Source organism: Phyllostomus discolor, chromosome 13, assembly GCF_004126475.2.
Source record: "Phyllostomus discolor isolate MPI-MPIP mPhyDis1 chromosome 13, mPhyDis1.pri.v3, whole genome shotgun sequence".
NCBI classification, from domain to species: Eukaryota; Metazoa; Chordata; class Mammalia; order Chiroptera; family Phyllostomidae; genus Phyllostomus; species Phyllostomus discolor.
In genome coordinates this window covers 9,415,121-9,426,796 of record NC_040915.2, presented here as the reverse complement: position 1 = coordinate 9,426,796, position 11,676 = coordinate 9,415,121, and the positions used below count along the sequence as shown (strand labels likewise).

At 52.5% G+C, this 11,676-nt stretch overlaps 1 protein-coding gene across 6 annotated transcripts in view; it reads right to left on the bottom strand.

Annotated features, from left to right (window-relative positions):
* Positions 1–2,399: 2,399 nt before the first annotated feature.
* SLC25A48 (solute carrier family 25 member 48) overlaps positions 2,400–11,676 on the bottom strand; it is a 38,483-nt gene continuing 29,206 nt past the window's right edge. For 4 of the 6 annotated variants that reach the window (XM_036013609.1, XM_036013611.1, XM_036013613.1 and 1 more), the window contains 2 exons: positions 5,776–5,905; positions 2,400–4,179 (listed from right to left, as the gene is read on the bottom strand). In XM_036013609.1, the coding sequence (XP_035869502.1) occupies positions 3,909–4,179; positions 5,776–5,905 (401 nt within the window). In that variant the 3' untranslated portion in view covers positions 2,400–3,908. The remainder of the gene's footprint in view (positions 4,180–5,775; positions 5,906–11,676) is intronic. The other 2 variants (XM_036013612.1, XM_028528397.2) reach the window with 1 other exon arrangement.

Below are 11,676 nucleotides of genomic sequence, written 5' to 3'. Positions count from 1 at the left end.
CAATCCTACTGGTTGAAATCGGATTCCAGGAAACCTTTATAAGGACTGGCTCAGCTGGCAGAAACAGCAGGTAGGTAATTCAGTACAGGCTTCTCCGTGAAGTGCAGTTTGCATGAGAGACCCCTTACAGAAATGGCTGCTAAGCCTTTTTTATTATTATTATTTTTTAAGTAAGCCCAGTGAGCCACCAGGAGCCCCTCTTAGTAGGTGTTGCCTCTCCCCACTGCCTTCAAGGTTCACAAGAGTAATGTTGTTATTTTTTTCACCGGTAACAGGAATGTTCCCCATTCATAGAGATCAGGGTATCCAGGCTAAAGAAAAAAGCACAGAGGCAGGAAAGCCCGGAGGGTGGTGGGCAGATAGGAGCTGGTTCGGTGCGATGGTTGGATCACTTAGTCATTCCTTCAACAAACATTTAAATGCCCATTACGCTCCTGGCCCTGGATGGGATGGAAAAACTGGTTGTAGTACAGGGAACCTGGAATAGGACAACAGGAGGTGAGCCTGGAAGAACAGCCACAATGGGAATTCCCAAAGGCCTTCAGTGGCATTAGGGACTTGTACACTGTATCTCCAAACAATTTTCTTTATAAAGCCAAGGAAAAAAAAACAACAACAAAAAACTGTCCCTTGGGCTGAACAGCAGGCGGCAGTGTTGCCTCGAGAAAATTATTGACTGGAACTGGCAGTCCAAGCTCTCCGGAGGAGCACAGGTACACTGGAGCCGCAGTTTCTCCATCTGTAATCGGTCAGCAATGCTTCTTTTCACTTGCCTCCTCCTATCATGGAGTGGATCATAAAATGATCAGGAGAAACCGCGAGGGGTCCGACACCTGCAGAAGGTCGTTCATTGGATCTCAGCCTTATCGGGGAAGTCCTGCAGACAGACCCTGTGAATACACCACCACTTCCAAACTAACTGGGCAACCAGCACCAGCACCAGGGGGACTAGTTGAGGCAGACTTAACACATTCTAGGACATGTCAGATAAAAGACCCCGGGTCACCAGGAATGGACTAGAAGCCCGTGAACCTCTCTTCCCCAGTGTCTACAATGCCTGCCTAGGACCAGCAATGCTGGGGTGGGCAGGCAGACCCACTTCTCCTGTCGACAGAACCATACACCAGAATGGAAGGACTGCTGTCCCCAACCCAGAGGACAGTGTCTGAATGTAACAGGTGTTCCACACATGTTTGATGACTGAAGAAATGAAAGAATGCTCCACACCTGGAGGGATGGAGAGTTCATTTATTTATTTTTTTAAATCTGCACCCAAGGACATATTTTTCCCATTGCTTTTAGAGGGAGACAGACAGAGGAAAGGAGAGAGAGAGAAACACTGATTGTTGCCTCCTGTATGTCCACAGAAGGGGGAATCGTTCGTGCCCAGGCCAGGAATTGGACTGCCACCTAGGTACATGCCCTGACCAGGAATCGACCCTGCAACATTTCAGTTACTGGACAATGCCCCAAGGAACTGAGCTACATCAGCCAGGGCGAGGGACAGACAGTGTCGACTGCAGATGTGCTCAGGAAGGCCCCGCCCCATCGCCAGGGGCCATGAAGCAGAGAAATCAAGGCGGGCATACTACTGAGACTTCTTTTCAAGGAGGGAACCCTTTGCTAAAGCAGCAGGATAAACTGATGAGACCCAACACTTTCAATTTCTTTGTGCCTAGCAATGCTTTGTCTTGGTGCTGGGTCTGTTAGGGCAGGGGATTTCCAGAGACACGCTCTGAATCACTCACGGGGTATGGGGGGTGTGGGGAAATCTAGGGGGGAAAAAGAGAAAAGAAATCTAAGGGTATTTTCCCCACTGGGATTTAAGCTAGGAACGGCAAAGAGATTCATTTGTGACTGGCTGGTGGTGGCTGTCCAGGGCACTGTGTTGAGGAGGATTCTGAAGCTCCACTCAGCCCCACCGGAGAGGGCTCTCTGCCTGAGTAATGCCCCTGTAGTGGGCTCAGCAGTGCGGCCCGTGCCACCTGACAGCAGGGGAGCAGGGATGCCCCGCACGGTGCTACTGAGAAATACAACTTAGAATCATGGCATCATTCTGTAAACCAGACAGTGGACAAGTATTTTATTTTGCTTTGCTGTGTTTCTACATGTGAAAATAAGGCCCAGAGGATGCCCACACCACCCGTGCTCAGGGCCTCGCTGCTGAAGCGCTGGGTCAGCATGGGCGCTGGCAGGGCCGGGAGAACGCCTCCGGGGCTTCCTCTCCCTCCACCACTGTGCCCTCCCTGCGCACCTTGGGCAGCTGGGAAAAGCGAAGTGAGCCTTCTCACCTGCGTGGAGCGGCCTCGTGTCCAGGTGACATCTACAGGGACCTAAACAGAGGGAGGAGCGAGAGTGGCTTGTGTGTCTCTCCAGGCAGAAGCATCTGACACAGAAAGGACCTGGAGAAGTTTTCAGTGTTTTTATTTGGAAACTCAGAGACAACTCCAGCTCCTCTGTGAATTCCCAGGGAGTTTACAGCAGCCATGGGGAGCAGGGTCCACGTCGCCCCACTTGTTACCAGATGCCAGTGCAGATCTGAAAGAGACAGTGACTGAGCACTGGTCCTTCCCAGGCAGCGGCTCGGTGGCTCCGGCCCGGAGCACCAGAACAGAGTGCTTGGCATCAGCAGAGCAGGGATTCTGAGATTCACAGCTTCTGGAATGGCCACACCCTCCCTGCAGCTGTGGGGATGCGGCCCTGGTCAGGTGACACCAGCCCTGGCCCTGGGGAAAAAGGAGGAAAGAGCAGGCTTCATCTATCTGGGGTTATCAGTCAGCGAGGTCTGGCATTCCACCCATTTGGAGCTGTTTCAGTGAAGCAGCAACCAGCCACTGTCACCGTGAGCCTGGGCTGGTACAAGGCCATGAGGCTGTCCAGGTTACTTGTAAATGCGGGAAGAATGTATCTTCGTTCCTTGAAAATGAATTTTCCTGAAATTGAAAGTAGGCCAGTGAAGTTTAGAGCATGAAAGTCAGGGCACGGGGCAGGACAGCATTATTCCAGGAAGGTTCTGGAGGCAGGGGATCGGGGTGGGGGCCGGCAGGAACGCGTCCCGTGGCTTCACGGGCCTCAGACAAGCCCAAGAACTGAGTGCTGGCCAGTGGTTGGGACCCCCTTTCTATCACCAGAGGTCACCTTCCTCATATTATCTGACTCTGGATTCTCCGCTGAACAGAGAAAACCGACCACATCACAGAACAACCACCTTATGCTGTGCTCACTCAGTCACAAACGGTCCTCGGGGCTCTCACATGTTGACTTGGAGACAAAAAACCCAGCAAGTAGGTGACAAAGAAGTGTTCTCCCCGGGGACGTCAGGGAGGCTGGAAGGCTCTGAGTCTGGTCGGTGGACGGAGGCTGCAGCTGCTCGGAGCAGGGCCATTTGCCTGAGTACAGTTCTCCGTCCCCCCCACTGCTGGCCAGCACTGCCCACCACTCCCCGGTGTCCTCTAACATCATCTCACTGTCCATCCTCGGTTTGGACTGCGAGGGAAGCATGGTTTCCCTGCGGTCAGAGTGCAGCTATTACTCTGGCCTGGACCATGACCTCTCCAAGACCTCAGAGCTCCGAGGCAGGTTCAAATCCGGGACTTACTAGAGGGTCTTGGTTTCCTTGAATTAGGGCAGGAAGTTGAACTCCTTGGGTGAGGCTGGTTTAAGATGAGTGTCCCCAAAAGTCATGGCAACCCCCTCATCCCAGCTGAGAGGCACCAGACTCCTCCCCATGCCAGCAGAGAAAAGACAGACAGACAGACATCTGTGCCCTTGTACGTTCAGAGTACTTTCAGAAAGAAAAGCTTCCAGTTGGGGTGGTCACTGTTCTGAATGGCCAAATCCAAAACAGTCAGGACTTGGCTTGCTCGGAACTCCTTCCTTCCTCCTGCAGTAGCCAGTCACCAGGGTGGTCACAAGTGGCAGAGTGCAGCTGTCGGCAAGCATCCAGCCACTCTGGATCTGCCAGGTCTGGGCGTTGAAACCCCCTTGAGCTGAAGACTTAAGGACATGGAAGAATGGCCCTGGACTGCTAAGCAGCAGAGCGTTACGCAATGTCGTGGGAAGCAGGACCTGGCGCTGGGCTGCACACAGAAAACCACTTGGAAGAATAATAGGAAGGTCTTGGAATTACAGGGTTTTTGTTGTTGTTGTTCTTTCAGTTTATTTCTTTTTTCCATTTTTCTACAATAAAAATGCATTTGTTTTATTATAGGATTTTTTTATCTCTTCAAAGAGGGGAGTGGCCAATATCTGAGCACAGCTTTCAGAACCGACCTCTCCTCCCTGCCCTGGACAGAACCTCGCACAGTCACCCGCCACACGAGGTGTTTAGCTATGCAAATGGCGTTGCTACCCCCTTGCTTTTGTGTGAGAGGGCAGTGAGCCGGGAAAGCTGTGTGTGTGGGTGCTTTAGGAAAGAGCTAACAGCACTTGACTTAGAGCCACATCCAGGGCTTAGCCTGGGCTTGCTGTAGCCAGCTGGGCCTGGCCTGGCCTGGCCTGCCCTAGCCGTGGCTCCAGGCTCTGGCCCTGGTGCCAGGCTCTGGCCCCGGTGGGTGTCCTGGCTCAGCTCCCTCCCGTAGGCAGCAGGGGGCTTGCTCAACCTTCCTGATGAAGTTCATCCTTCTTGGGAGAATTGGCAGTCACTGTGGCCAAGCAAAACAGTTTCTGGGTAACTGAAAAATTCAGTGACTCACTCCACTCTGTCTTCTGAGCCCTGCAAGTGACCAGTCTGAGGCGAGAGGTGGAGAAATGAGAGGACAGCGAGAGGAAGAGCTGAGGAGACACTGGAGGTGGACCATCCTGCCACTCCATGATGTTTCTGGCTATTTTTGTGCCAAGCTCTGGGAGAGGCACAGGCCACATAGAGGAGAAATAATAGTTGCAGCTCTCCTGGGATTTTTGTGCTGGTTGGGGAGCGAGGGGCAGTTATAAGGCGGGCAGATGTGGTAGGGACTGAGCAGGGGCTGTGGGAGGGAGCCCACACCAGACACAACTCCTCCTGGCTGAGGCATCAGGGTAGGCTTCCTGGAGGAAGAGACTTCTAGACCAAGGCCTGGATGACAAAGAGGAGTTGATGAAGCCAAGGACAAGGGGGAAGGTGTGAAAGCAGGGTGGGGATGGCAGGCCAGGCAGGGACATGTGGAAAGATCCAGAGATGACAGTGAGGGTGGTAGGTTTAGGAGGGCGGTGAGCGCAAGGCGGGCAAGGATGGCTGCTTTACGTAGAGGGCAATGGGGAGCCACTGAAGGCATTTGAGTAAGGGGGTCTCTAGCTCAGATTTCTGTTTTTAGATCCTTCGGGCCACTGTGATCTTTCAGCAATGAGAAAGGGAGAAGGAAAGGGTGTGGGGGGAAGGAAAGCGGGAAGAGGTCCTCCCCTAGAGCTTTGGAAGCCTGCCGCTGCTCTCAGATTCAGGCTCTGAGTTCGGCAGGGAGATGGGGGGATGGTGCCTGTGTGACAGCGGGGGGACGCCCCGGTTTGAGTCCTCACTTCCGAGCCCGGGGCATTACATTGTACGGTGAAACTACACTTCTCTCTGTGTGGAAAACCAGACGGGTGAGCTGACTCTGCAGAGGTCAGTCCTGAGCACCCCGCCCCCCACTGGACGCAGGGAGGCATTTGAGAAGGGCCTTTGGATGACAAGCAGGGTGGCAGCCCAGCCCCAGGACTGACTTGGGCTGGATAGCAGACAAATGCCAGAAAGACATTTTCATGGCAAAGAAGAGAGTCCAAAGCTCTGGGAGGTGCAGTCGGCTGGGGAGGAAGCACACTGACCTGGTGCTCAGGGGCCGGTCACCGCGTGGTCCCTGCGGAGCGCCCGCAGCGAGAGCTCGTACCCCAGGAACATGGCCGCACTCATGGGGAAGCCCCGCACAGCGTTCACCGTGATGCCTCTGAAAAACACCTTTGACAGGACACGCGTTACCACAGGGGACTGGCCTGCACCCTCTGCGGGGCCACCGCTGAAGCACAGAGAGGGGGCTGGTGGTGATGCCACGCAGGCCCCCATCTCAGCCTGGAGCCCACAGAGCCCAAAGGCCCCGTGCAGGTGAGGACCACCTAGGACGCCCCAGCCATGCCCTTGCCTGGACCCAGGTGACACCTGATGGCACTTTCCTTCCAGGCCCTGGTCCATAAGCACCGAATGCCACGGGGGCCCCGTGAGTCCTGTGAACACCCACACACCCTTGCTTAATCCCCACTCTCTCTTGTGAAGATACACACGCACACACATGCACACACACGCACACACAGTTCTCAGGAGTCTGGGAGTGGGAGTGCTCCACTGGGCAATGGCAGACAGAGCACCCAGCCACGGCCACCACTGTGACAGGTGCATCACAGCACGTCCCCCTAGGGGCCGGGGCAGGGAGCCTGTGCTGGAGGTGGCAGACACAGAGTTGGGACGCAGCTTCGCTGTTTAGGAGCCGTGCTACTTGGGTGGGCTTTGGGAGCTCAGATTTTCCAGCTGTGCCACGGGGGGGTGTGGGGGCGGCACACGCTGACCTGATGCAGCTGCTGAGGGAATAACAAGATGATACTGTGGAGCCCTTACATGGTGCCCGCCACGCCGTGAGCACTCCTTATCTGTTCACTGTCACGTCGCTTTGTACAGAGGAGGGTCCTCAGTGGGGCCTGTGTGGACGAGCGGCTAGCCCAGCCTCTGACTTAAGGAGACTGCCTGTGTCTCCCATCCCTGGGGAATATGGTAAGATGCTTCCCTTCCTGCCCGTATCTTCTCGCCTGCTGCAGGAACACACTCATCAACGCCATCTAACTCCAGCCCTTGAAGGTTTAACCCTACGAGTGGAGCTGAGCCCCATTCGGGAATAACTACACGTCATGCAGAACATGCTGAGAACAGATAAGGGCTTTGGTGAGCAGCGGGTGGAAGGGAGCTGTCCTTAAGGGTCCTCTCTGGATGCACCATCTACAGGCAAGCTCCTTCTCAAGCATAAACAACCAGTAACGGTGAGGCATCAGAGCAAACCTGTGAACTGACTCCTGTGTGATTTGCATGATTTGCTGAGTTCATAAAATAGAGCTGGTGTTGTAATTTTAAGAAAGCAGAAATCCAACCCTTTGCATTCCCCTTTTCCTGATAGTCAGGTGCTGTGGTGTCAGAGGTGGTACAGGCCACTGTCATTGGCCAGGACATTGGGTGACCTTCCTTCAGGGGAGGCGCCTGCACCTTGATGCTGGCGGCCTGGGAGGAGCAGCTTGACTGGGATGCGGGGAGAAGGGCCTTGTGGGCTCGGGGGGAAGCCTCGACCTCGGGGAAGGGGGCCGATGGACCAGGATCCCAGAGGTGGGCTGGTGGCCCCTCTAAATCCTAGAACAATTTGGGTGGGGGGTGGGTGGGACCTTGTACCATTAGCACCCCTCCTCATGTCCAGCCTTTCTGGAATTCCACAGGCGTACCCAAGGCTCCTGGAGGAACATTCCTTGCCAGGTGCCCTCAGAGGCCCCCTGTGGACCTGGGCTGGGTTCTGCGAGGCAAGAAGCCAGACAGGACCCAGTGTGGAGTATGATCCTCCTGTCCCACAGCACTGGGCCCTGCAGGAGCCAGGGGCCACTTCGGAGAGACAGCTGTGACCTCCCCCCAGCAGCCGTATCTGCTCTGCCTCTGCTCTGTGAGGCCGAACGGTGGCGAAGAAAGCGAAGACCTTCTGGCTTTTACTGCAGCTTCCAGAACACAAAACACTAGACTGAGTTGTTCCTCATGGAGCCTCAACAGCTCCCCACTGCCCAGGGTCACCCTCCTGGCCTGTCAGGATCCATGGTCTTTGTTCCTGCGCTTTCTCTGGCTGCCCCTTACACCTGTCACTCTGGGCAGGCTAACAGCCTGTCATTCCTCCTACTGAGCCACCTCCCCCCACCACTGGGCCCCTGCTGGAATGCCCCCCAGACTTGGCTGCACCCTCGAATAGCCCTCCCAGGGCCACCCCAGCTTAGGATCGGGCCTGTTGCCTTCCCTGCACTCAGTGTCTCTGCCGACACAGCGCTTCTCACACCATCTTCCGATTGCCCATGGCTTGCGTGTCCTCACACTAATACTGCCAGCAAGGGGTAGGGAGGGCAGTGTGTGAGCTTTGCCTCTGAGTCCCCAGCACCTGCACTGCGTTTGGCCTAGAGGACCCTCAGTAAGTCTTATGAAATGAGTCAGTGTCTGGCTGGTTGGCTGGCTGGATGGATGAAAGGAAAAATGGATGGATGGATGAATGAGCAAATGAACAAATGAATGAAAAACTCTGTGATGTGAAACAGAATGGCCTCTGAGTTGCGAGAGCCCCAGTGGTGACTGTCCTCGAGGGGGATTCCTGGGGTAACGAAAGGCTCCCAAACCCCAAGGTGCAGAACCAAAGAGCAAGCAGCCCTGGTGCCTCGGAGAGCTGGTCTGCCACAAACGTTCCTCCCTGGCCCTCCTGGGAGTTATCCAGTCCCATCCAACTGTCCCCACCCCTTTCACAACAGCCACCTCTGTGGAGCTACAGGACACCTTGTCACTCCCCCTCCCCCGGCATCGTTATTTCGGAGACAGCTCTCCAGGTAAGAGCCGTGGCCTATGTGACCCACGACGAACCTCCGAGCAGGCAGAGAATGGACCCAGGCCTTTCTTCTGTCCTGGCTTGGGAGTGCCCTGAAAGTCCATGGACTTCTGGTCCCTGTCATGAAGGCTGCCTGACTGGCACTCACCGCATGACTTACAGAAAGGGCGACTGGAATCGGGCACCATCACTACCACTTCCCTGCTTTCCGATTCTCTCTTACCCACGGGACAGTGGGAACAGCCTGGGCTTTGCACCATGCTCCAGGGAGTGGCAGTACAAGCGCTTCAGGACGGGCATCCCCCAGAGCCCGTGGCCGAGCCACCTGGAGCTGGAGCCACCCCTCAGCCCTGGGAAAAGGCATTCTTCCCACCGCTAAGAATTTGACTGTGAGACAGCCCAGCTTTCCAGGACTGTGGGGGGTTTCTTTGTTACTATATGTTATTTATATGCAAACACACATACGATGTATATAATACACACTCACCTATACGCTTGCACAGGCTGGAATATTTTTGGAATATATCACAGAAATGACAGTGACTGCCTGTGAGAGAGGACCCGCAGGAGGGACATTTGGACAATGTATCCTCTTATACCTTTTGAAGCTTCCTGTGTTTGTACACAATCTATCTTTAACCTTCTAATTAAAAAATTAAAAATTAATCCCTATGAGCTGATTAACCAGGCTGAATATTAGGACCTTTTTTTTTTTTTTACACAGCACTGTAATTTTTGGAGGAAATAAATTAGCAATATATTTTGCCACTACAGACACTTTCAGATTATGGCATTAATATTACAGATAGCAGACAGAAATATCTCAAATAAAAACAGAGCATCCCATTTGAATTTCCCTCGTGTTGCCCCTCTGTGATTATCGGTCAATCACAAACTGTGCCTCTGCAAAAAAAAAAAAAAAAGAAAGGCAGTTGAGTTGAGAATTCTGGGAAGATGGCAGAGCAGAAAATACCAGGAATCTACCTTCCCCTCTAGACAACCACTATACGAGCAGAATCCATCTGATTTTGGAATTCTGGAGCTTATTAAAGGCTTGCAACTTCCAGGGAAAGGGCTGGATGGTAAATCGTGATGAATTTCAGTCCTTAGTGAGGTGGCAGCTCCCCACCCTCTGCACATGTCTCTGGCAGGGCGGGGAGCTGAGTGCGTGTTCCTGGAGCAGGGTGCGCACAGTGTGTGGGAGCCAGGATAGGCAGTGGGGACCCTGTCCCCCCAGTGCTAAAGACCTGTTTCTGATCGCAGAGGCACCCTTGTTTTTCCACACACCCCACTCCCATTGATACAGGCCGGTCCCCCTTGGGCTGCAGGGACTTCCAGGGGATTTAAAGGGCTCATGCCCCTCTACCTGCATTTTTCTTTTTTCCCCCATTTAGGAGGCAGACATTTAGGACCAGGACATTTAAAAGCAGCTGCATGTTTGGGGAAAGTTAGGAAGTGACTGAACATGCCCAGGGAAAGGTGAAGTCTCAGAAAAGACCTGAAAGGACCTTAAGCTCACACCTGGTCCTTGGCACAGAGGCCGTCTGCAATAATTGGAAAAACAAAACAATGAACAAAAGCAACAACCAGAAGCACTAAACCCTTGGAAAAGAAAATAATCTGATCTCCAAAGTAACCACACTAGGGGATTCAAATGTCCAGTTTTCAACAACAAAATCATAAGGCATACAAAGAAACAGGAAAGTGTGGTCTGTTCAAAAATAAATAAATCAACAGAAACTGTCCCCCAAAAGACCTGATAGCAAAACTACTTGACAAAGACTTAAGACAACTGTCTTACAAATGCTTGAAGAACTAAAGGGAGGTGTGGAAAAAGTCAGGAAAATGATACAAGAACAACATGAATATATTGGTGAAGACAGAAAACCCATAAAGAAACCAAATAGAAATTCTGGAACTGAAAAGTATAACAACTGAAATGAAAAATTCACTAGAAGGATTCAAAGGCATATTTCAACAGGCAGAAGAAAGAATCAGCAAACTTGAAGATAAGACAATGAAAACGATTCAGGCCAAAAGTTATTGGAAGAAAAAAGATTGAAGGAAAGAGAACAGAGCCCGAGGGGCCTGTGGGAAACCCTCAAGCTGACCAATATACGCATTGTGGGGGTCCCAGGAGGAGAAGAGAAAAAAGGGAAGAGAGAATATTTGAAGTAACACAGCCAGAACACTTCCCAGATTTGGTGACAGACATGAATATAAACATTGAAGGAGCTCGACAAATTCAAAGTACGATGAACTCAAAGAAACCCACACAAGACACACAATAAACTTTTCGGAGATGAAGACAAAGAAATAATCTTGAAAGTAGCAAAAGAGAAGCAACTCATTGCACAAAGGATCCTCAGGAAGATACCTGTAGAGGCCAGAAGACAATGGGACGATCCATTCAAAGTGCTGAAAGAAAAAAATAGTCTATTAGGAGTCCTATATCCAGCAAAACTATCCTTTAAGAGTGAGGGAGAAGTCAATCATTCCCAGATAAACACAGGCTGAGGAAGGTCGTCACCACTGGACCTACTCTGCAAGAAATGCTCAGGGGCGTCCTTCAGCGTGACACGAAACGACACCGGACAGTCACCTGAAGCTGTACGATGAAGACAAGACCTCAGTAAAGGCAGATTCATAGGGAGAATGACGTCAGCATCACAGCAGCACAAGACATTCCTTGTTTTGCCCCCAGCTCAAGGACAAAAATGTGGCATCCGCCCCTGAACAAAGGTGCCTCCGTGGGAGCTGTGGGATCCAGCACCATACACTGAGGGACCCAAGAGGAGCGTCTCCCATCTGTGTATCCGGCAGACAGGCCTCGGTACCGGCAGGGGAACTGGCTGTAGCACCTCCTGGCCGTGGTCCACAAGCACCTGGAGAACACCGGCTTGGGCAGTCACCCACAGGTGAGACAGCCTTTGTGGAAGTCCAGGTTTCCAGAGGAGAAGTTCCAGCACTCCGATGGAGGGAAAAAATTACAAATTTGGATGCATTGGAGCAGGCAGTTAATAAATATCAGAGGGCTTGGAACAATGCAGCCAAATGAGAGAGGGCCCAGAGATCAGCAGTAACATTAAAACGGATAAAATGAATACTAATACCAATGACAAATGGA